A 25,428-nucleotide genomic window follows, 5' to 3' on the forward strand; every position below is an offset into this window, starting at 1 on the left:
GACTTTATTTGATATCAGTTCACTCACCTTATGTAAATGAAAGCTGTTGATTTATTTGGTGGGTAGGAGTTGATGAGAATTCATGATTCTTAGCACAAAATTACAAGAGATTCTAATGTACTCCTCAGAGTGAGAACTAGTTTGCTTAAGCACTGTAGAATTCCATGCATGCTGCTGTGCAATTAAACAAAATTAAATATTATCAACTTTCTAATTAAGCAAGCCTTTTTTTTTTTTAAGTTTATAGCATTTGTTTCTCTATCACAGTATTTTTGGTTATTGCAATCTTAGAGTGCCAAGATAACTTTTGTTAAAATAATTTACTCTGTAAATTCTATAGAATAAAGTTGTTGTTATAACAATATTGATGACAAACTTAATGCTGTTAAGAAAAAGATAGTTCAGAAGGACTGCCTATTTGGCAACACTTATTAAGCTTCCTTCCTTCCTTCCTTCCTTCCTTCCTTCCTTCCTTCCTTCCTTCCTTCCTTCCTTCCTTCCTTCCTTCCTTCCTTCCTTCCTTCCTTCCTTCCTTCCTTCCTATATTTATATCTCAAATTTTCATATTTTTAATAATTCCAAATTCTTGTTATGCATGCATTTATTTCAGGCATCTACTAGCAACTTAAAGTAACTGAATCATGGCTCAGTTTCCAACACCCTTTGGAGGTAAGCATTAAAATATTTTTGTGACATTTCTTTTTAAGGGAAAAAACACTATTTCATCTGTGTTAGAAAAAGTCCTCGGATTTGTAGAGCTAAAAATCTTGTATTTCATCCTGCAGTGTAGTTACAGAAGTTAACAAAACAGCTTAGGGTAGGGAAATCAGGATGGCTGGAGATAAAAGCAGCAAGAGCTAGGGAAATAATTTTGCAGTCCAAATATTTAACATAATTGGATGGCAATGGTGGTGGGGGCTATGTCAGAAGTCAATAGGAGTACTTCCATCTTAACCTTCTCATCCATAGTAATGATAGAATATTTTCTCTATTGTCTCTGATTTTAAAAATGTCAGTGGTAAAATATACTAGAGGCATTTTGTCATCAGAAATATATTCATGTATGGTTTCTACTGGCCACCTGCCAACTGCATTTGTGGTGGACTCCAGTTCTTCAGCAGCAACCTATATTTTTGTTGCCCGTCAACTTACTATCGTGAATACTTTCTTTTTGCTTTATTAAAGAGCTTCCCTTTCTTCAACATGAGGCTCAAGGCATTGCTTAAACCTCTTTCTGTTTGTGGAGTTTTAAAAAGTATGGCAGGGTTTAAATTCTACATCGCTCCTTAAGAAAGTACACTATTATTATATTACTATACTATTGCTGAGATGGGCGGCTTGTTATCAAATCAAATCAAATAAATAAATATTATTTATAACACCTGTTTTTTACCTATTTCAATGTCTTTGTTATGAATTAGGCAGCCTGGACATCTGGGCCATAACTGTGGAGGAGAGAGCAAAGCATGATCAGCAATTCCACAGTTTGAAACCAATATCTGGATTTATCACTGGTAATGCCACAGTCATTCTGCATGATTAAATTAAATTAAGATCATCCATACTACCATATAACATGTTGTTTTCCTATAGTCCGCATCCAGCAGCCAATCTCGTAGCGCTGCAAGTCCACTGTTGTGGTAAGGTGGAGAAGTCAATATATGCATACCTCCAAGATAATTAATATTCTGTTCAAAATGTGATTGCAGAGGTGTTAAAAGAATCACTAAAATGTTAAGAAATTACCTTAGAATTCTGAATGTATTGCTACTTTATGGTGTCTTGCCTACCCTCCTCCCAACAACCCACATCATTGGGTTCAGCAAGGAAATAATAGCAATAAATTCACTTCAGTACTGTAAGTGAACTGCATTAGAACAGCAAAAATACTTTTCTCTATTATTGTCTTGAGGATTCTTTCAGATCTTGTTTTCACAGTGCATACAATGCAGCTTGAAAGCTCAACAGCATAACAACCCTATTTATACAGCATGTGTATAATCCATAATTTTCCACTTGATAACCTATCTAAAACAGAATGCAAAACATAGGCAACCACTCTCCAAAATACAGAATGAGGCAGTATATTATACCAGAGAATTTAAAAATAGCAGTCAGCTTGCTTATCAGCAAACAACAGTATATTCTTAATCAGCTACCCCTTCTTCCTCTTGACATGTAGCCAGTAGTAGCAGGGATGGAACCTCTGTATATTGTTTTATTAATTATTGCACTCTACAAGTCTGTTAAAATGCCCAGCTGCCTCTCACTGTCCTCTTTTGAAGAACAACAGTATCTGTGCAATTCTAAATTGCTGGAAGCAGGAAAGAGCAATCTCTCTAAAAACTCATTTGTATATTTTTAGCCTCTATATACTAGCATCAACCAAAGCCATTCAGTTAAGAGTTTTGATTGCCATATTAAAGAACCTACATGTTTTGTGCATTTAAGGTGGCAATGCATTGTTATTTGTGTAAAGAATGACCATTTTTGTATATTTATAATGCCTATAAAGGTGGATTTTTCTCTTACTAATATATCCCAAATAAGCAATGAAGATTGCACTATGGAACAGAAAATTAATGAGGAAACTCTATTTATCTTATAATATTTACCCCTTGCCTTTGAACTGTGGTGCTGGAGAAGACTCTTAAGAGTCCCCTGGACTGCTAGGAGGTCAAACCAGTCAATCTTAAAGGAAATCAACCCTGATTGCTCATTGGAAGGATTGATAATTAAGCTCAAGCTCAGATACTTTGGTCACCTAATGTGAAGAGAGGACTCTTTGGAAAAGATCCTGATGCTGGGAAAGATTGAAGGCAAAAGGAGAAGAGGACGGCAGAGAATGAGATGGTTAGATAGCATCACTGAAGCAATGAGCATGAACCTGAGCAAACTCAGGGAGGCAGTGAAGGACAGGAAGGCCTGGCGCAATATGGTTCATGGGGTCACGAAGAGTTGGACACGACTTAACGACTGAACAACAACAACTATTTACCTCTTGGGTGAATGGATAAATAGATGGATAGATATACCCTTACACACCGATAAGGTTGTACATTTATCTTTAAAATAATGAAATATTAAATATTCTCTGAGCTCATTCATTTATTATTTTCTGGGGAGAATGTGTCTTACATTCATGCACATCCCTTCTTTATGGATTAAAAATTTATGAATAGATGTTTCTTATATTTATTTGAAGGTAGCTTATGAATACTTAACCTGTTCCTTAAAAAATGTGAGTTGATTAGGGAATTCATAAAGAGAGAAATGTATACTACTGTCACTAGTTTTAGATTTAACATTTCTCCCCACAATATAACAAATGAACAGGCCTCAAATGGTTATATAGTTCTGAAATAATATAGTGGGATATCTGCATTATGCTTCTCCTTTAAAAGAGTAAAGGCTAAAATCATTGGTTTAGTAAGAATACTTCCTGTATAGAAAATGTTTGCTTATTTACCTAAAGCCCATAATTTCAGTAAAAGAACAGTTATTTAAATAGAGTAGATAGCAGGAACCTTATGCTTCCTGTTTTTGTGTCTAAAGTGATATTAAATACAGTGTGTATTCTCTATTGACTAATATGCAGATTTTTAAAATCATATGCTAGATATGCAAACAATTTTTTTGATTTTGATTCTTTTGTTACTATAACCTCATATGACACATTGAGGGAAGGAGGGAGGGAGGGAAGGAAGAAGGAAGGACGGACGGACGGACGGACTAGATAGATGCCAGTATCTTGATTATAGATCTTATATGTATCTAGTAGAATAACAAGTTATTACTTTTTATTTAATGAAGTATAATGACTAGGACCACAGTAGGTGAACTCTTGTGTGTGTGTGTGCTTCATTTATTTAATAAAACAGAACAAAGAGAAAAAAGTAAGAAAAAGAAAAAAGAGAAAAATACTTTGGTTTCTTGTGAGATCATATAAGTCTCTCATCTTTTACCAACAGGTGAACCCTGGTTTGGGAGCCTGAGAGTAGGGCCTGATCTTAATTTTATCTCATCTACAGGTGAAACTCGAAAAATTAGAATATTGTGCAAATGTTCATTTATGTCAGTACGGCAACTCAAAAGGTAAAACCAATATATGAGATAGACGCATTACATGCAAAGCGAGATATGTCAAGCCTTACTTTGGTATAATTGTGATGATTATGGCGTACAGCTTATGAAAACCCCAAATTCACAATCTCAGAAAATTAGAATAGTGTGAAAAGGTTCAATATTCTAGGCTCAAAGTGTCCCACTCTAATCAGCTAATGAATCCATAATACCTGCAAAGGGTTCCTGAGCCTTTAAATGGTCTCTCAGGCTGGTTCAGTAGGAATCACAAGCATGGGAAAGACTGCTGACCTGACAGTTGTGCAGAAAACCATCATTGACATCCTCTACAAGGAGGGAAAGCCCCAAAGGTAATTGCAAAAGAAGTTGGATGTTCCCAAAGTGCTGTATCAAAGCACATCAATAGAAGGTTATGTGGAAGGGAAAAGTGTGGTAGAAAAAGGTGCACAAGCAGCAGGGATGACCGCAGCCTGGAGAGGATTGTCAGGAAAAGGCCATTCAAAAGTGTTGGGGACTTGTACAAGGAGTGGACTGAGGCTGGAGTTAGTGCATCAAGAGCCACCACACACACACAGATCCTGGACATGGGCTTCCAGTGTTGTATTCCTCTTGTCAAGCCGCTCCTGAACAAACGTCAGAAGCGTCTTACCTGGGCTACCTCTGTTGCCCAGTGGTCCAAAGTCCTCTTTTCTGATGAGAGCAATTATGAGTACGCCATAATCATCACAATTATACCAAAGTAAGGCTTGACATATCTCGCTTTGCATGTAATGCGTCTATCTCATATATTGGTTTCACCTTTTGAGTTGCCGTACTGACATAAATGAACATTTGCACAATACAGTATTCTAATTTTTCGAGTTTCACCTGTATTTGAATCTCATTTTTCTCATTTATATCTTCCAAAGCAGCTCACGTCCATAAAATTGAGATATAAAACCTGCTCTCAGGATCCCAAATCAGAAAGACAAAATAACTAAAAATTAAAAATAAGGAGAAGGGGAAAGAAAATGTACAAGAGGAAAATCAGTTTGACTATGCCAAAATAAATTGGGTATACATTTATATCTAAGTGGGTGTAAGTTGATCTCTGAGTTGCTGATGGCTTCATTTGATAGATATGTTTCAAATGTTTCAGCAATCCTTGATAGCAAAGACTAGAGTGAAATGATCCCTGGTTTAGCAATCCCAGGGCAACTCATAGTAGAAATAGAGTACTTTTTCAGGATCAGGAATAGGAGAGATGTAAGCCACTTGCTTTTGCTTGTCCAATTACATACAGATTATGGCCTGGATGGGTATGATGTATTTCTAGGGTGGGGATGGGGAGGGAGATATTATAATCTGTTCATGGTTCTGACCGTTATTTTTATCCTGCCCCCGGCACCTTTTTATTTTGAGAGGAAGGTATGATAAATTCATTTCTACTAATTTTCTCCCTTGAAACTGAGGATTTCTACAGTTGATATCTCCAAGAAGTTCCCACTTCTGTTGGGGGAAATAAAATCCAGCATATTTGCCCAGATAACATTATGGTTTTACATATTCTTTTCCATTTCCATGTGCGTCATTTCCTTCTGCTTTCTATTCTGTTTTCCCCAACATTTTTCTCTTCTTTTTTCTGACCGCTACGTTTCTTGATCTGTTCCACTCAATTGTTGCTTCTTCTGTCCTTCAACATTCCATGCAATTGCATCCTCCTTCCCCCCATAATTCCTTTTATAAAGTTTTTTTAAAGTCTTGCAAACTGCTAACATTAAGTTTTATGGCATGTTCAATTTCTGCAGTGGGTAAAGCTGTTCCAGAATGAATGTGGAAAAATTTATTTAATGTTAGAAGGAATAGTCCTGACCTATCACAATAGCTTTTGTAAGAATTACTGATATCTCTTTGTATGCAATAAAAGAACAACATTATTTTCTCTGAGGAGGGGAACTTTTGGTCCCCCAGGTGTTAAAATATAATTCTAGATGCTCTAACTAGCGGGGCAGATGATAAAGGGTTTGTGAATTGTAGTTCAATAGCATTAGACAGACACAGGTTCCTTACCACTGCTTTTTTATTGCTATTTGTACAAGATTACATTTGAAATAATATCTTTCTTCTTGGCAGGTGATCAAGCCAGGAATTTTTTTTTTCAGTCTGGTTTACCTCAGCCAATTTTAGCACAGATATGGTAAGTTTGATATTTTAGCAGTTCTTTGCGGGTAATATTTAAATGATACAGCGACATTCTGTTTTAAAATTTCACCTATTTTACCTGTGATATACTATGAAATGCAGAGGCTGTATGCTTAAATGGGAAGTAAAAAATATATCCTGGAAGATGTGTCAGTGAAGTTGCCTTGGTTTGAAAGAGACTTTTTCTTTATACTATGAGTCGTTAGAACAGTATTTTTGATAAAATGAATATAATGTTTTCTGTGAAAGATTTTTTTCAGCTATAAAGAACCAGGGGAAATATAAAAAATGTCAGTCCAGCACATCAGCAACTTGATCTTTCTGTAGCTAGCCTCTTTGGTTAGGCATCTGAATTATTTGTAGAATAACATACATATAATGTTTGATTCTAAGATTGGAAGCAAAATGAATTTAGTAGATAGAATGGATTTTTTCATCGTCTAGAGAGAATAATTAGATACTGAAATAATGGGATTTTACTTTAGACAATGAATGTTAGAATTTTTATGTGATTATATAAGAATAGATATTCTAATTTCTTAAAAAGAAAAAACTGTTTGCTAAGAATATTTAAGAATCCTTTGTTATATCACAAGGATTTGTTTTCAGCATCTGTATTTTAGTATAATTTTGATGTAAAGAATGGTAATAAATGAAGATAAAAATAAAGTATTTTAATAGTTATTTTTATTTGCATTTTACAATCTTTTAGAATACGTAACTGGATGTTTAAATTTTCTTGAAATTTGAAAAACTGTTAGTGAAACTGCATAATTATTATGCTAGTCTTTTAAATATAATTTCTAGTAGCCAAGGCAGTTTATAATAAAGGTTAATGTTTATAATGAACTGAAACTCAGGCGGTTTTGGAAACCGTAATTAAATTTAAGCAGACATGCTGTTCCAACATACTTTCTGAAAATTATGTTCTTCAGGATTTTTTTCAGTTTTGATTAAATCCCTCTTGATTTCTATAGAATTAGTAGAGATGAAATAGAGAATTAGTAGAGATTAAAATACTATGTAATATTTTCCATATAGATACTGTAACTTCAATTTTAATCCATTGTTATGAAATACAATATAATACTATGCAATATTATGCATTTTCAGTGTAGAATTAGGCATCTACTTTTACGCTGTAGCTAAGTATTTCTTCTATTATGTATTATTGTATTCAATTGTTATTGGAATGGCTGTGGCTCTTGCTTTTGTACACAGCTTACAGTCAACTTACAAATTCATACATACATAAATAGAGAAGGAAAGGGAAAAATGTTTGTAGGCAGTATTATATTGTTTCTTTTGTAAACACAACCTTAACATTTCTGTGAAATTGATAACATTTTCCTATGTGAAAGAGAGAAATATTTAAGCACTATCAGAGTAATTTCCATATTTCCTGTCACAGCCACAGTCCAGTTCAGCTTTGAGAATGTTTTGAGCATAGAAGGTGATAAAACAGGCTTCCTTTAAGGTTGCTTATTGTGCATTGTTTAATAATATATGTGTGCTCTTAAAAAAAAATATGCAACACAGTTTTGTCTATTTTTATTCCCGCTTACTTTGAGTTTAGCATTTAACAGTTTTGCAATGAAATTTGAAGTCTGATAACCCTGCCTTGTGGCTCTGATTTAGTTCTTGTTAGTTTCAAATAGAAACAGAAACAACATTAACATTTAAAATAATTTCATTCTGTATCATTAATATGCAAAGTGATATTAATTTTAGTGTTACCAACAGTTCTAAAACACTACTTAATTAATTCTACATTAATTAATTGATTAACTTTAGATTTAATTTTGGTTCACTTCCTGGTAAAGGAATTTGGAGTATGTAAGATCTAAAATTAATTACAATGGCTATATGTATCTGATGAATCCTAATAAGAACAAAACCAGTCAGACACTGCCTTCTATTGGTCAACAAGTAGCAAAAAGACTAATGACAGGGGTATGAAAATAATGCAAGAAAATAATTGGCTCTGTCCTGTATCATATTAGCATAGTTTAAATAATAGTGTATTATAATTTATTTGAAGCCATTCCATTTCCTTTAGGATGTCTGTTAACCTTGAAAAATCAGTAGTTCTTACATTTTTTAACATTCAAAGCTCATAGTAATATTAAGACCTAAATAGCTACAGACATATTACATCATATTGGTCCCTAAGAGTTGGTTCTAGACTCTGCTTTCCAGAAAGAAAGGAGAGGGATCTACTAATAAATGACTAATCATGTATGCAGATATTTTCAACAAAATAAACATATATCATATTTCTGACCCATTTGCTCCAACCTGTGGCAGTTAAGTATATAAGTCCATAAAATCATAACATTCCTAAATAAAAATACTACCCAGACAATGCAATAAATTTAAATATATCAGAGTGACATTTTTGAAAGCAAAAACCTCAGTGAGAAAAGCTAGCGTATAAAAGTAAGTTTTTAGATCTTAATACAAAGCAAGAAGGGAGTGGTCTGAATTTTGAGGGGAAGGTTGTGCCACAGAACTGGTGGTAGTATTAGATTCCAGCTGGGCCTCCTGCTGTATTTGCAGAAAATGATCAGAGCTCCCAGTTCACAGCATATGGGAGAAGCTGCTCCTTCCAATAGACACGTCCCAAGTCATTTAGGGATTTGTTTCAAAATGTGCACCTTAAATTAAATCTGGAAATTTATAGGTTACAAATTCATTTTTGTCAGAACAGGTATTGCTTGTGCTGGGGAGCACCCAACAGAAGCCTGGCTGCTGCATTCTGGTCCTGCTGCAGTTTCTGAGCTTCCTTCAAGAGTATCCCTCATAGAATGCATTATAGTAATCTAATCAGGAGGTAATTGGTGCATGAGTAGCGGCCAGATCAGACTTTCAGGAAAGGATATTGATGGTACATTATTTGCAGCTGGAAGTGAGTGCTGCTTATCACTGTACCGACTTGAACACTCAAGGACAGCACACGATCCCCCAAAATACACACACAGCTCTCTAAAAGAAAGACACCCACCTGATACAGCTGAAGTCCATTCATATACAGTAGATAAAGTCTCCCCAATCATAAAACCTTCTTGTGTTCTCCAGATTTAGTTTTAGCCTGTTACACCTCATCTAGTTTTCAGCCCAACCTTAGCAGGCACCCAAGCCACCAAAGACCCCGACACATCTGATGAAGATGGAAAGGAGAAGTAGACCTGAGTGTCATCCAAATATAGACAACACCCAATTTGACAGTCCTTTGATCATTCCAGTGTGTGTGCGCGCATGCATGCATCTTAAAATATTAAAAAGTAAGTGCATAGAGCAGAACATGATACAGTAATACTGCTTTTGATGGGAGACCCAAGTCACTCATAATGCATAATTTTACTTTCAGCCTCTGTATGGCAATTTGCTCTTTATATGTTTAATAGAGCTTACCAAAATGAAACATTTTCTCCAATTAATCATGATATAATTTGAGGATAACATGCAATAACCTGCAGAGTTATTTATTTTAATAACAATCTGTCTTGCTCAGTGGCCTGATTTCTACAAAATTTTCAGGATGTATCTGTTTAGAATAAATATTAGGAGCATAGACATAGCTCAGACAATGTGGTTTTAGATCAACTTTTTGAACCTGGGGCCTTCTAGATCTGTTAGACTGCAGTGCTGCCAACCAGAATGGCTGGTGCATGAATGAAGTTGAAATCCAATACATCTGAAGGTCATGTTAAAGAAAAGCTAGTTTAAAGAATCTTGGGTAGAGGAAGAATATTCTAGAGCAGGTCTGCACAACTCATAGAAGGGAAAGAGTCAGCTTAATACCTTAAAGATAATCACAGGCCACAATGGAATAGCTGTCATGCCAATCAACTGCTAGGCATCCAGCAGTGTGGCAGCAGTGATGGAGCTGGCAGTGTCGTAAATCCTGGAGGTGTTGGAGATGCTTAGCAATGTGTCTTTCATGGTGGCAGTGGTGATGTTTAGTGGTAGCAGACTTGAGATTTTAAAAAATGCCGGTGGGTCACGCAAGGCTGCTTGGAGGGCTGCATGTTGTACAGGCCTGGTCTAGAGCTTTAAAAATAACTTTTCGAAACCTAGGTTATCAGAATATATATTATTGGGCTACATGGACCAATGTCTACCTTAGGATAAAAGCATCACATGTTTTGATAAAATGTTGGAACTGAAATACCATTTTTGTTTACTTTTGGAGGAATTTGCAAGATTTTTTTTTAAATGCTGATTATCATAGGGCTCTGGCAGATATGAACAATGATGGGAGAATGGACCAACTGGAATTTTCTATAGCTATGAAACTTATCAAACTAAAGCTACAAGGTTATCAGCTCCCTTCTGCATTACCTCCTATTATGAAGCAGCCTCCCATTGCTATTTCTACCACACCAGGATTTGGTAAGAATAAATTGCATGCATATTGTGTGTTACTTCATCTTTCTGAACTGCTTTGTAGATTTCATGTTGTGTACATATTTCATTCTATTTAGAGACCACTTTAATACAATTGTAATAAACATTATGGTATAGCTTTTAACTTCTGCTATAAATGTCTGTTGTTTGGCATTTTTAACATAATTTTTGTTAAGAGTTTTTATTTGAATAAAAGACAACTACAGAAATATAGAAAGAAAAGAAAGAAAAAAAAGTGCAGAAAGTAATATAGTAAAAGAAAAGAAAAAGATGATTAAAGAAGCGACTTCCACCCTTCTTTTCAGCAGTTACAAACTCATTATCCTTCCTCCCTCCTTAACATTACAGTAATCTCTTCAGCCCCTTATTCAATCCTTTTTCAGTCCTCAAATCCAGAATCCCATTTCACTTTTTCCCATTTTCAGCAAAAAGCCCATTAAAGGTTTCCAGTCTTTTACAGAAGTACATATTACTGTATTTTATCCCTGACAGACAGATCAGTTTTGGCATCTCTGCTAATTCTGCCATCTTCACAATCCAGTCCTCCATTGTGGGGATTTCAATATTTCTCCATCTTTGTGTGCATAATAATCTTGCTGCAGTTATCGTATATAAAATCAATCTTCCATAAGTCTTTTCTAATTGACTATCCATAAGTCCCAATAAGAAAAGTTCTGGTTTCATCTCAGTATTAGTCTTCAAAATTCTTTGTATCGTCATATGTATTTGTTTCCCTTTTTTAATTTTTTTTTTTTTTGGTTTTTTACAAGTCCACTGTGCATGGTAAAATGTCCCTTTATGTTTTTCACACTTCCAACATTGACTAGAAATAAGTTTATACATATACCAACGGTACATCATTTTGTAAAAGTTCTTGCTTAAATTATAACACAATGTGAATTTCAGTCCCCTTATCCACACTCTCTCCCATGGTTCCATCTGTATATTGTAACCAAAATTCTTAACCCATTTTATCATGCAGTCTTTAACTTGTTCCTCTTCTGTTTCAAATCTCAACAAAAGTTTGTACATGTTTGCAATCATATGATCATCATTAGTACACAATTCATTTTCAAATTCCATATTATGTTGTTCAGTCCCCATTACCATTTTATCTATATTAAAGCATTCTCTTAATTGTACATATGAGAACCATTGAAAACTAAATCCCTCTGCAGTTTGTTATTTAGCGTTTTATATTTTTTGTTGTTCTATTAACTGTATTTTCTTGATATGGAAGGGGATAAGATTTAATGATTGAATACTAGCTCTCAAAAATTATAGTAACTGAGCTAGCATTGCAGCAAGAATAATTGAAATATAAACTTAATGGGCTACAGGGAAAGGATCTCTGCCAGGGCTTACTGTCATTCTTGCCATACAAGATTGTGTATCTGGGGGTGGGAGTGAGAGGGTTCTGCTTTCCTCTGGCAGATAGTTATTAGCAGTGACAAAGAAAATGAGGTATCATGGCTCACGTGGACCTCTTTGGGTAAAGACATAGGCTAGGCTTCCCAGTTCCTCTCCAGGACTCTAGCTTCAAGTGTATCTCACTGGAGAGATGGAAGCAGGGGCAGGGGTTTGGTTCAGATTGCTTGTGTGCATGCATGGGAAAATTTGAATGAGTTTGAATCAGAAAGTTGTATGAAACACATTTAACAGATATCTGTCCATTTTATAATTAATGTTCATACAGAGCAGGAGTCAGCAGCCTTTTCAGGCAGCAGACATCATCATGAAATCTTGTGGATGCATAAAATAATTTTAAAAGGAAAGAAAGAAAAATGTAAAAAATGTATGGCTGAAATCTTGTATGATCTTATGTTAGAATATTATGATTTCACATGATCGAGGACATTATTTTTTTAAATTTAATTCTATTATATAATACACAAACTATTATGTAACTTGGCACCTCTTGTGCTGCTGTGGGCATCATGCCAATTCATGGGCACTGAATTGCTAACTCATATTCTTAATTATGAGATCATATATTTTATTTGAAGTATATTTATTTAAAAGGTTGAGGGAGGGAAAAACTAATATTTAATGTTCATTAATATCAAACAAAATGTTTACATTTAATTAGAATTATTTTTTTCCTTGGTCTTACCAGGGTTTAGGAATACAACCTTTGGCATTCCAGTCAAAGCCAGTGTGTTTCTTGGCCTACAAAAGGTAGCTCATCCATGCTGTAAGGACTAAATTTCACAAGAAAATGGGCCAGCTATGACAAATGAACTATTCTAATCCTTGTCCTCTACCACCAAGGCATCCCTCTGAATTAGAGGGGAAAAAAAATTAAATGTGTCTTGTCCTAGCATGTAGTTCATAAATCATTAGGACAGCCCTTGATTGTCACAGGCTATGACCGCCCCCTCCCCCAAACTGGCCAGTTCACACCAGTCTTTGTATGGATGCTGTAGTCCCACAGGACAGTTTTCTTTGTCATCTTCATACCCAAGTCCAACTAAACCATAGTTAAACAAGAAATCAGTTGTGCATCAGAGAAGAGAGTACATGAACAGCATTTCCCATCTATTTCCCTGATTTAACAACAGGTGCACGCTCTGAAAGCCCATCCAATGATGAAGAAGTTTCCTAGTAAGAAAAAAGGGAATGGATCATATTTACCCCCTGCTCCCCCCCTCCTTTTGCTCCAATCCTCCAGGGTGAATTGGTGCTGTCTATCAGCCAAAACCATGTTAGATCAAAATTGTTGTAATAATCTCTAATCAAGTCATGGACAAATTCAGTTTTACATTAACTGCTCTGGCATTAAATAAAAGCACCATCACATCAGAGGGCTTGAACAATGCAAGCATTTGGGAAATGAAGACAAAATCAGAGGAATGACTCATAAATATCCATAATGCTGTTTTTGATTGCCTATTCTTCATACCACCAGGTTACATCATATCACTTTCTGTCAGTGACCAAAGTAATAGGTGTGCCATTATCATTCTCCCTATTTTGCTTTGTGACCAGACATCATGTTCTGAGTCAGCTTTCCATATAGTACCTAATCTACTAAATTTCTGTGTACTTCCTAATACCTAGACTCCACCTAATCAGTAGCGCAATATCCATGTCTAAATTGTGACATTCTGCACTATATTTATTATATGATTGTTTGCCCCAGTGATTTAAATAAATAAAAATGAATATATTCAACAAAGTAAATGATATTCACAGAATTCCAAAAACCTCAAATATAATTGCAAAGATTTAGCTGGCACTTATATAATATGGAGCCCAGTTTAGGTTCCATTTTATACAAACTTCATCACAAGGTTGCTAGTCATGGCTATTGCCAGGTTTTCTCCCAGTTTCATCCCCCATTGTTTAGCTCTCACATGGAGGATGACTAGCAGTTGTACTAGCTTTCTCATGTTGTTCCTCTGGTGTTACTCAGGTACACTTCTATTTGCATAGGTAGTTTTTGGCTGCCAAATGGACATTTATCAGGGTATTGGAAGATAGTTCCAGTATCAGCATCCACATTCAGTGATAATTAGCAACTCCATTATTACATTGCTTAGTTTTCCATTTTGTCCTGTGTTCTGGTATTAAATATATTGCTCTGGTTTGGATATAATCTGCAAATGTTAACTAATATTAGCTATACCAGCCTTGAGCTGGTGTGCTTCCCTGTTTCCTTACCATCAGAAGGTACTGTTGAGTAATTTATCATTATATCTGATTCCAGTACAAACTGCACTTAGATTTAACTAAAGGTATATACCACTATCATCAGAATAACCATGTAATTTATCTGTCCCTGGGTGTGATTATAATAAGGTACAGGTAGTCCTTGACTTACAACCATTTGTTCAGTGACTGTTCGTTACAACGGCATTGAACAAAGGGACTTATGACCTATGCCCAAAGTTACAGGTATTGCAGCCCCCCCACTGTCACGCGATCAAAATTCAGGTGATTGGCAGCCTGTCCACACTTATAACCACAGGGGCACTTCAACTCACTCACCTGTCCCCCCCCCCATCTATGCCCTTTTGGCTTCTTGCTGCCCTGCATTCCACCACCCCAACTGACCTTCACTGTCTTCTTACTCTCACTGCTGATGAGACGTGCGTGGCTAGGTTGCTGGACTAGGCTGGGGCTGGGCTTTGCACTGCAGGAAAAAACAAAAAGCAGCCCCTGAAGCCCCTTTGCAAAAAGCTGTTGGGATTTGCATTCCAAAAAACAAAAAAGCCAAAAGCAGCCCCTGAAGCCCTTTTACTGAAAGCTGGGCCTGGGCTTTGTGTTTCTTTTTTCATTCACAGTGTAAAGCCCAGCCCTGCCCAGGAGCGTTTTGCAAAGGGCCTTTTTGGCGTGCTATGGCTCAGGCTGCTTTTTTTTGGGGGGGGGGCAGCACAAAGCCCAGCCCCAGTCTGGCCCAGCAGCCAGGCCTGGCACATCTCATCAGCAGGAGCAAGAAGTTGGTGAAGGTCAGCTGGGGTAGCGAGGCGCAGGGTGGCAGGGGTCTTGGAGTGCAGGGTAGTGAGGGTAACTGGGCTGGGGCAGCTACGGCTTCCTGGCACATGGCAAGGAGCCCCAGAGCCCAGAACTGCGTGGCTCTGGGGCTGCTTGCCACCCCGCAAGACAGGGTGCAGGACAGCCAAAATGGCAGAGATGTGGAAGAGGCGGGTGGGAGGAGTTGGCGGCAGTCCCTTACCTTACTGAAGCTTGGGGCTGGGAGGGACCAAGCCCGGAATGGCTTGGATTGGGGTGGATACTTGCTTAACAACCCACAATTCTCAGCTAATGATGGCAGTGGGGACTGCAGGGATTGCGGTCGCTAAGTGATGTAGTCATGTGACATCTCGCTTTACAACTGCATCATTTAGTGATGGAAATTCCAAGCCCAGTTGTGGTTGTAAGTCGAGGACTACCTGTATGGTTAGTTAAAAACAAATCTGTTCAGTCTGCTTTTCATGACTAAATTGAAAGGGAAAGGGGAACTGATGAGCTAAGGAATACTCTGAATTTATTACTGTAATTTCAAGTGTTCTGAGTTCAATAGGTTTTATCCTAAACTTAGAACCAAATTCAACAGTTTGCATTGTGCTCTTTCAAGTTTTCTGATGTCCTATAGTTTCCAAGACATGGAGATGTGGAAAATAAAATTAAATAGCAAACACAGATTTTGTGTATCTGTCATTAGTGGATCATGTTGAGGAGAGCTGGGGGGAGGAAGAACCATAAGCCAGAAAGTAGATTTACTGCTATTTTTAACTTCTTTGTAATAGGTAAGATAGAGTTCGTAGCCTATAGTGTAACGTTGTTGTCTAGGTTTCTTTCTGTGTTGTGCGTTCTTTTTTAGACAGATTGCAAAAACTGTGGATGACTGTATTAGAAAAAGAAGTGTATTTTCAGTGTTATTTTGTTGTTCAAAGAATTGAAAGGAATCCATTATTCATTCTTCTTTGCTACCTTCAGTTCTGTGAAGATTGAAAAATGTATTTGATTGCAGCTTCCATTGTTTGTTAAGGAAAATTTTAAAATATTTTAAACATTTTTTTTAAAAATCATTCCCCTTGGTCTACCACTTGATCTACTCTTATGACCCCAGCTTGAAAAAGGAGCCAAGAGCTCATTTCACATTCTTATTCCTTATGGAGAAACTTTCAAATTGTTTCAAGTTTTGTTCAATTGGAAAATGTTCCTTAGACTGTTTTGTTCAAGTCAGAACATTTTTTTTTCCATTTTGGTCCCACCCTTATTCAAAGATCATTCATGTAGACCATTGTAATAAAAGTCTATAGCTTGCCAATGATGATAATTATGAAAACCTCTCTTACAGGAATAAGCGGTCTCTCCAGTATACCACCTCTTACAGCTGTTGCTCCAGGGCCAATGACATCCATACCAGTTGTGGGAATGTCTCCACCTTTAGTATCTTCTGTTCCTACAGCAGCTGTGCCTCCTGTTGCTAATGGAGCACCAGCTGTTATCCAACCTCTACCTGCTTATGGTCATCCCGGTATGCTGAATTATCAGCATTTAGGTTTCCAGAGCTTATACATACTCTATTTTATATTTAAAAAAAAAACTAATTTGTGTTTTTAAAATGAAATCATATATGTATGTACAAAATCAGTGAAATTCTAGCCTGAATGTTAAGTTATCTCTTAAACTTATAATATATTGCTTCTTTATTGAATAGTATATACTAGAGCTGTGTGCGGTGTTTCAGATTCAATCTCCAAAAAAATGCTTTGGAGAGTGTGAGAGTATGAACATCTGTCTGCAACACTAAAACAAACCCACCTTTTCTCAGGATCAGACTGCTCCTGTGTGATTTAATCCAAGGTGCTGCGGAGTCCTAGTACCTGCAGTATACTTATCTGAATCTTTATCAATTTTTATGTAGAACAGCATAGAAAAATATTACAGTATCTTAGACCAAACATTTATGAGTTTCAATAGTATTCAAAATTACAAAGTTGTATTCCTGATTGAGTCAGACTTGTAATAACTTTTTCTAGTAATCCCTAATTCTTTGATAATTTGATTAATTTTAATAAGCTAATCATTTTCCAAAGTGTTCTGGTCATTAAAAAAAATTGCACTAGTTGGCTTTTCCAGGTCTTTTAAAATACTGATTAAGCCACTGTTAAAAATCATATATAAGCAAGTTTATATAAGCAAGACTTTTTACATATTTAAGCAAACTTAGTATGAGATACGAGATTAATTTCTATCTGAAGTATTGCTTGGACTAAGTGGTCTTCCACTTTTATAAATAATTTCTACTTAGTGGTTGGGTTCCCACATTGCACTAAGCCAAAATGTGGTTTGTTTGTTTTCAGCTTACTATGTTGTAAAATACTATGTTGTGAAATAGTAAGCTTAAATAGTTGGATTTCATTCTACAAACTGGTTAAATGAATTGTAGCTTAGTACAGTGTGGGAACTCATTTGGTTTCTCCTCCTTTTACTCTAATGTGCTGCTACACATTCCAGCCTTTCCTGAGTCTCAGCAGCATGCTATTCAAGGAATATAAGTAATTACATGGAAAGGAAGCTGTAGGGAATTGTGTATAAACAATTTTACTGTACTGTACACAGCCCACAGAAAATAAAATACCTTCATTAAATAGATACATCAGTACCCTGGACTACTGCAGGGAAGTATGGATAGCAAATGATGAAATGTTCATTATGAAATCATGCAAATGCAACAACTTATGTAATTGTATCAGATATCAGGATTGCAAGTACATAATGGCATTTGTGTGATGACATCGCAGTGCGTATGTCATCATTTTAGCATTGTGGTTTGCTGTGGATGCCATAATCAATATATTATACAACCCTAACCCTTGCTTAATATACTTGTAATCAGATTTTTTAATTAACTAAAATAATATCTGTTATTACCAACTTATATTTTGTTTAATTGGCTATTATGTATTTTAATATTAATTTTTCTGATCATTCACCTCTATACTTTTTAAAAATTGCTTAAGCAGTGTTGCACTCTGTTTATGTCAAAAAGTAGGATATTAACTTGAAGTATTATTCTGGAAGTAACAAGTTATGTTTTGGTAATTGCAATTTAAGATAAAATAATTCATGTTTTTATAATTTAACTTCATTGAGTTTAAAACATAATCATTATGTTTCAGCAACATTGCCAAAGAGTTCTTCCTTCAGTAGATCTGGTGGAGGATCCCAACTGAATGCAAAACTGCAAAAGGCACAATCATTTGATGTGGCTGGGTAAGCATGACCATTCTTAAGTACTTTGGCAGTTTTGTCAAAAATGTCAGTCCTGCAGATACTCAAATACAAATGTTATCACTAAATTTAAGAAGACTGCTTGTGAATAAGTGGTTTCAGGGATGGAATCTTATAAATACCTAACAGGGCATTTCAAAAATCTGAAGTTAAAGCATTCATTCTGTTGAAAAGCTTGTTTGTGTAGAATAGAATAGAATTTTTATTACAGTCACTGACCAGAATTGCGTAGAAGAATAATTATGTATTATCTTTAATATTGTTCATATTATGTATCTGTTTTGCTGTGAAAAGATGTCCATAAAATAAAGTTCTGTATAAGTAATAAGATCTGGACTTATCTGGAAAAGTAATTAGCTAGATATGATTTATACAGCTAACTGTTCTTGTTACCATGTTCTCCATTTATTTTGACTATGCCTATGTTACAATACAACTCTCTCCTTCCCGGACATCTGTCCTTTAGACTGAAATCTCATGTATAATATTTCACAAATATTCATTAATATATTTTAGCTGTGTTATTACTTGCCATGTTTTATCTTAAAGTAAAATATACTGTGATTAAAAAAAAATCATTGTTACTTAGAAGATAAAGTAACAATGCAGGTTTTCTTAGTTATTGCAATTGAAATCTACTGGCCAGAATTTACTGCATAAAATTGAATAAAGCTGGTATATTCATAAATGGTAATAAATCTGAATTCTGGAGAATATTTATGACGCCTAAAGATTCACTGTGGACTTTTTATAGGCCAGCTTTTTCTGAACTGACTCCTTCAGATGTGATGCCATGTTGGATGAGAAGGCTTTGAATTGCAGTCCAAGAACTTCTGGGGACACTGAGTTGGGGGTGGCTGGCATAGGACAAAACAAACTCCTTTTTGCCAAACTTCAGTATAAAGAAATTTTTAAAAAGATAAGAATAGGGATTTGTGTTGAGAATGGTTATATGTACATATTTTGTTAAATTCAGGTAATTTAAATTCTGAGATACAGTGATGGGGCACATGCATTCAGATATATTTTGAATGGTGTTAGTAATTCTTGTTCATATATAGTCTTATTCTGGAGATTGACATGGGCATCTATTTAATAGAACTTCTTAGTAGCATTGCTAGTATTCATAGAGTATTTTCGGAGGACTCTCTATAGAATATAGCAGTTAATCTGCTGTCAAGAATCTAAAGTTGTCTAAGATTAATGGACTGGCTCTGTTTTAGCTATCTCTCAGTATCTTTACCTGCATAAGAAGCAAGTGAACAGAGAAAACTAGTGGGAAAGAAAGGAGAGTGACCGGAGACGCTGTGTGCCCTGAGAGATTGCATGTTTGGCTGTGGGATGTGAAAATTTTATCTCCTGAATAGCTGTTAATTGCAAAGGGTATTTCCTGTGAGTTGCTGTTTGCCTAGTGTGGGAATTACTGTTCCCTGCTGAGAAGGTAGAGACTGTAAGAGGAATAAAAGGCAGCCAGGTTCCAGGGAGCAAGCTCACTAAGCAAGAAAACAGGGAGTGCTAACAAGGGTTTTTAGGTCCTTGCCAATTAAATTGGCTCTGAGTGCCAAAGGGAATAAAAAGCTACCCTATAGAATGGAAGATAAGACACTGATAAATTTGTAAGTAGTAAAAAAAGATGCAATTGTGCTTTATAAGAAGACAAAGAAAAAAAGTCATGGTAGTTGGTAACTCACTACTGCAAAAAATGCAATAGGAGCAGGTTGCATCAGCATGCATAGAAAGAGATAAAGTCAAGAATATATGGGTGCTGAATGAATAGGGAGCGAATTAAAAACTGAGTGATCAATATGGAAGTAGCGTGTTTAGATTGTTTGGTCTTATTTGGTTCAAACTTCAGCAAATAGAATGTGTTCCAGCTGGAGATTAATAGTAACATGGTCACAGAATAAACCCTTAGGTTCAGATGAATTGCGTCTTAGATAATGAAGAAATTAGCTGGTATAGCTGTTGTGTTATGAAGTGCCAGAGGACTGGAAAAGGGCAATTACTGTCCCTGTCTTCAACAGGAGAAAAATGAATATCCAAGGAGCTACAGATCATCGGTCCTTGGGATCATAAAGGGATTGATCTGTAAGCACTTTAAAATAGTTACCAAAAGTCAACATGGATTCGTTGGAATCAGTTTGGCAAGATTTGTTTTTAATCTTATTTTTTGAACTATAACTTCCTTTATAGATTGTGGGAATGCTATATCTTAATTTTAGCAAAATATTCCACCATATACTGATTAGATGCAGGCTGGATGGCATTGCAAGTAAGTACAAAGCTGACTCGAAAATTAAACTCAAAAGAGCTCATCAGTGGTTCCTTATCTGATTGAAGAGGAACCCATTGTCCTAAGTTCTCTATTCTTCAATATTTTAATTAATTACCTGGATGAAGAGTTGAAGGGAATGCTTATAACATTTTCAGATGATGAGGTAATTGGTTTGGGAACTGCCAAGATGGACATGCTAAGTAAAGTGCTAAACTCCTGGAACTCACCTAGTTAAATAACAATTCATTAAGATAACAATAAAATATGGATCTAAGTGAAAGATTTTGGAAAATCAATTATTAATAACCCAATAAAAAGAGAAATTTCTCATACTTAAAATGATCAGCAAAAGGAGCCTTAGTACATTGCTACAAGATCAGGAAATTAAAAAGGTCCCAGAGGAACCAGAATTCTAGATGTAAACAAGGAGACTTGTATGATGAACTTAATGATCTACATTTCAAACCCTGTTATTGAAGAAATGAGATCAATCTATTAAACAGAAGAAAACAGTTTTTAATCAATGAAACATTATAGGAAACTGCTGAAATAAACACTTAGGCATTAGCTATAATACAAACATTAGAAGTTAAAGTTATGGACACTGACAGGAAACAGAGAAATTAGACAAAATGACACAGTTTAACAACAGTTTGAAATGTTTGAATTTAAGAGGAAGAGGTTTTGTGGAATACAATAAAAATCTTACACGAAATGTCTCCACACATTGTACTTAAAAAAAAAACAAACCAAAAAAATAGAGACCTGACTGGACATACTGGCATTTTTTCCCTTCCATAGGACATTATCTTAGCATTTACAAGATTTATTCTAAGGAGGACAATGGTGGTGCTGTGAAGACAATCAGATTTCATTTATAAAAATGATAATATACTAATTCTACAAAACATGGCTCCAGATACTTTAAGAAGAAGAAAGGAAATCAAGGAAAACATGACAATTCTGCATCATGCTTGTAGCAGCCACAAATGGAATTTCCCAGTGAAATTCATTATCTTGAACAATTAAGCTGTGTGTAAGCTTCTACCAGATGAAATGAAGCAACAGTGTTCTTAAAATGGAATATAGGATTGCTACAGTGAGTGGACCTACAAAATACAGAAGTACAGACCCAGGATAAAGATTAGTTGGCAACAACATAATGAGCTCAAATTACAGCTAGCTTCTCTTTTCTTTGAATATAGTAGGGAAGGAAAAAATTATGTAAAATAGATAATTTTATAAGCAGAAACATAAGTTTAGCTTCACCGGAGAACATTTCATTATTTATATTAAAAATGGATTGTGTTCTTGGTGGGGAGGAAGGCTTGCTCTTCCCTGGTATTACCATTCTTGACATTCCACCATGAATAACAACTTGTAGAAAAATCTAGGAACATTTTCCATTTCTACAACTCTTGGCAGGTTCAGAGTAGTGCCTATGATTTAACAGTCTCACTTTGCAATTCTTCTGAAGAAGATAAAGGAGAGGGTAAAGAAATCACAGTTTCAATATCTAAAATTTAATAAAAGTTTAAAAATGCAGGCAAACAATATGGGAAATAGTGATGATGTACATTATTTTACAAATAGCTGACTTGAAAATAGTATCTCTTAATATAAGAGGTTTGGGGGACAAAAGTCATATGATATATGATAGTATCTTCCTGCAAGAAATACATAAAATGGTTCCCAATTTTTAAACATAGCTAGCTTGGAAGACAGGTTACAGCACCTGGATCTTCATTTACCAAAGGAATGGCTATAGTCTTGAAAAAAATCCTTTTATATTTCAGAACATTTTAAAAAGATAAGGGAAATACATTTTTATAGAAAGCTTAATAGAAGACAGGAACCACACACAGCTTAAGTCACTTCAACTAATATTGATACAAACAAAATGTCCTGTCTATGAAAATAATTCGTAGATGAGACAATATTCCAAGAAATTTATTTCAGATATCAAAATATTGGATGCCCTGGGGTTAGAGAGGATGTGAAGAAAAGGACATATGTGGTAGAGATACACAAGGGTGACATCTTTTGGGGATGAGATATTTGAGGAACTGTTATTTATAAATGTATAAATGTCTTATAAAAATCTATAAATATGAAAACATTTTAGTCAAAAGAAATACAAAGGACTTAAGAAACAAAAATTCAGATGCACAGATATTGGAGCTATATGGCTTGATAATGCGTATGAAAAAATAGGTTGGAATGCTGGTTTACTACAATCCGATAATGAGGTACCAGTGTGATGGCTGTAGAAAAAAAAGCAAAGGCTACTTTGGGTTGCACCAACAGGAGTGTAATTTTCAAATGACAGGAAGTAACTCTTCATCTGTATTTTGCTTTCGTAAGACTTTACCTTGATATCCAGCTATGGGCACCATATTTTAGAATAGATTCAGAATAAACTGAAACAAATTTTGAAAACTGTCATAAAGATAATCAAGGGATTAGAAACTAAATCCTATCAAAAGAAATTAAAGGAGATGATTATATTATGCTTGAGAAAACTAATGAGAAACATGTTGACCCTCTTCAGTTGTGTGAGGAGTCACTAGAATTTTAAAACAGATTCTCTCTCCTTCCAGGGTGCAGGATATAGAATAATGGATTTAAATTACAGGACGGAAGATTCCAATTGAATATGAGAAAAAAATGAGCAGTAAAAACAGGTTTATAGTAGAATCAGTTATCATTGTATGTGTTCACATGAAGGCTAGATAGCCAGCTGTCTGGGAGGTTTTAATCTGGATTCCTGCACTGAGTGGGGGAGGGGTTAATTTGATGGCCTAAATGGCCACTTTCAAATCTATTATTCTATTTGAAAAATTAAAAGTAGAACAGACTGGAAAAGGATAATGCCAAAAAGGAATATGTAAGGAAGAATGTTTAAAGCATTAGTTTTATACACATTTGGAAGCACAAGTCATAGTTTGATGGGCTCTCTGAACTGAGCCTTGAGGTCTCATGGTTGAAGGTGTGACCTACTTTTTGATATTGTCATGCTAAGCTTTTAATCTGTGCTTCATATCATGTAGTTTTTTAACTGCTAGTACAATGGTTTAGTGACAAGTGTGTTTATTAATGTGATCTTACTACATGCTATTCACATACTGGTAATATTGGAAAGGCATGGAACATTTTAAAAATAATCAGGAGAAAATAATTATAAAGAAGAAAAAGCGGAGAAGTTAAAAGGAGAAAAGTATGAATATATATTAAGGGAATATTTCATGGTTATGGAAAGATTCATTACAACAAACATTTCTGGCATGATGCTAAAAGGAACGTGAATGAAAATGTATGCAGAAGTAAATTCTATTGAGATCCAAGGTAGATGTAAAATGGTAACCTAGGTGACACTTCAGTGGTATTAAAATCTTAAAGAACAAAGAGAAAGTTACTTTAAAAAATCTAATCTAGAATTTAGTATGCTTGGAGCTGTGGTTTATTGTCTCTGTTCTATCATTCCAGTGCATCTCCGGCGGTAGAGTGGGCTGTTCCACAGTCATCAAGACTAAAATACAGGCAGCTATTCAATAGTCATGATAAAACAATGAGTGGACATTTAACAGGTATTAGAGCATGCGTGTGTTTTAGTGAACATTTTTTAAAATATATTTATAGTTTGATTAATTCTGCTAAGTACTTTGGAACTTGTGTAATGCAGTGGTTAAAAAGTTATGTCCATCAATAGGATATTAGTTATAGTAGTTATACTGGTGAATGGGAACTGCTGGGTTTAGAAGCAGTATGTCTCTGCATGCTAGCTATTAGGGAAATAAAAGTGAGCCAACATCTTGTTTGCCTCTTTTGGGAATCATATGAGTACAATATTGGATTTTGGTTTGATTCAGCTTCTATTTTATTTATTTATTTAACTTTAATCTCCCATCTTTCAGATCAGAATTCTCTTAGAGGTGCTTGCAATCAATATAAATAGTTGAAATTAAGAACCCAGTCAATATTATTAGATAAACTTTAAAGATTTTTTTTCCAAAGAGCGGTTGGTGGTAATGGCCTTGTAATCAAATTCATGCATAACTCATTTTAAAATACCTCCGCTTTTTAAAATAATACAGTTTTAAAAACAGGGCTATTTATTTATTATAGTACTCGCAACCCCATGGTAATCCTAAAGGATTCTCAGCAGTATACAGCATTAGCAAAAAGAAATCCAAAAGCATAAATAATAAGTACATAAAAACAAAGTCAAAACCAAAAAATAATCACAAGAAGCAAAAATAATCCCCAAATAAAACTAAGATAAGTCTGCAGAGAATGTCAGCTGGGATCAAAAGTGCATTTAAATAGGTTTTAACCTGTTTCTAGAATTGTTGCAAGGTGGATGCTGCACCTACTTCTAGGGGGGAAAGTATTCCATGAGGTGGGGGCTGATACAGAGAAGGCCTGTTGTCACATCCAAGCCTTGCAGGCAACACAAGGGAAGGGAACTCTTGGCAGGCTTTCTCTTGATGACCAACCTGGGTTCTAACAAGATGTAACTTGATTAGGGCTCTTTAACCATTACAACTGCTTTGGCAAGTGCACATGTATTTCCCTGCTTCTATTCCCTCATTGTGATTGTTAGATGAAAGATGTTTAAGGCCAACACCATATCAACATTACAATATACAATTTAGCTAGGTAAAATAAAATGCAGTATTTTGCATTACCGTAGGGTACTGAGGCACATTATTTGTTCAAAGGCAAATCATAAC

General features: G+C 35.4%; 1 protein-coding gene across 14 annotated transcripts in view; it reads left to right on the forward strand.

Moving 5' to 3' along the window:
• Positions 1 to 25,428, forward strand: part of ITSN1 (intersectin 1) — a 120,791-nt gene that overhangs the window by 22,493 nt on the left and 72,870 nt on the right. For 12 of the 14 annotated variants that reach the window (XR_015796792.1, XR_015796793.1, XM_088144650.1 and 9 more), the window contains 7 exons: positions 611 to 669; positions 1,422 to 1,514; positions 6,196 to 6,259; positions 10,499 to 10,659; positions 16,481 to 16,660; positions 18,309 to 18,402; positions 24,182 to 24,282. Coding sequence is in view for 12 of the 14 variants with exons in the window: in XM_088144650.1 (XP_088000776.1) it covers positions 642 to 669; positions 1,422 to 1,514; positions 6,196 to 6,259; positions 10,499 to 10,659; positions 16,481 to 16,660; positions 18,309 to 18,402; positions 24,182 to 24,282 (721 nt within the window). In the remaining 2 variants the exon portion in view is untranslated. Of the gene's footprint in view, positions 1 to 610; positions 670 to 1,421; positions 1,515 to 6,195; positions 6,260 to 9,342; positions 9,549 to 10,498; positions 10,660 to 16,480; positions 16,661 to 18,308; positions 18,403 to 24,181; positions 24,283 to 25,428 lie in introns of those variants that run through there. The other 2 variants (XM_088144652.1, XM_088144653.1) reach the window with 2 other exon arrangements.

Source organism: Python bivittatus, unplaced genomic scaffold (assembly GCF_059951505.1).
Source record: "Python bivittatus isolate LINGU-HERP-01145 unplaced genomic scaffold, Pbiv_v1 ctg000350_np1212, whole genome shotgun sequence".
NCBI classification, from domain to species: Eukaryota; Metazoa; Chordata; class Lepidosauria; order Squamata; family Pythonidae; genus Python; species Python bivittatus.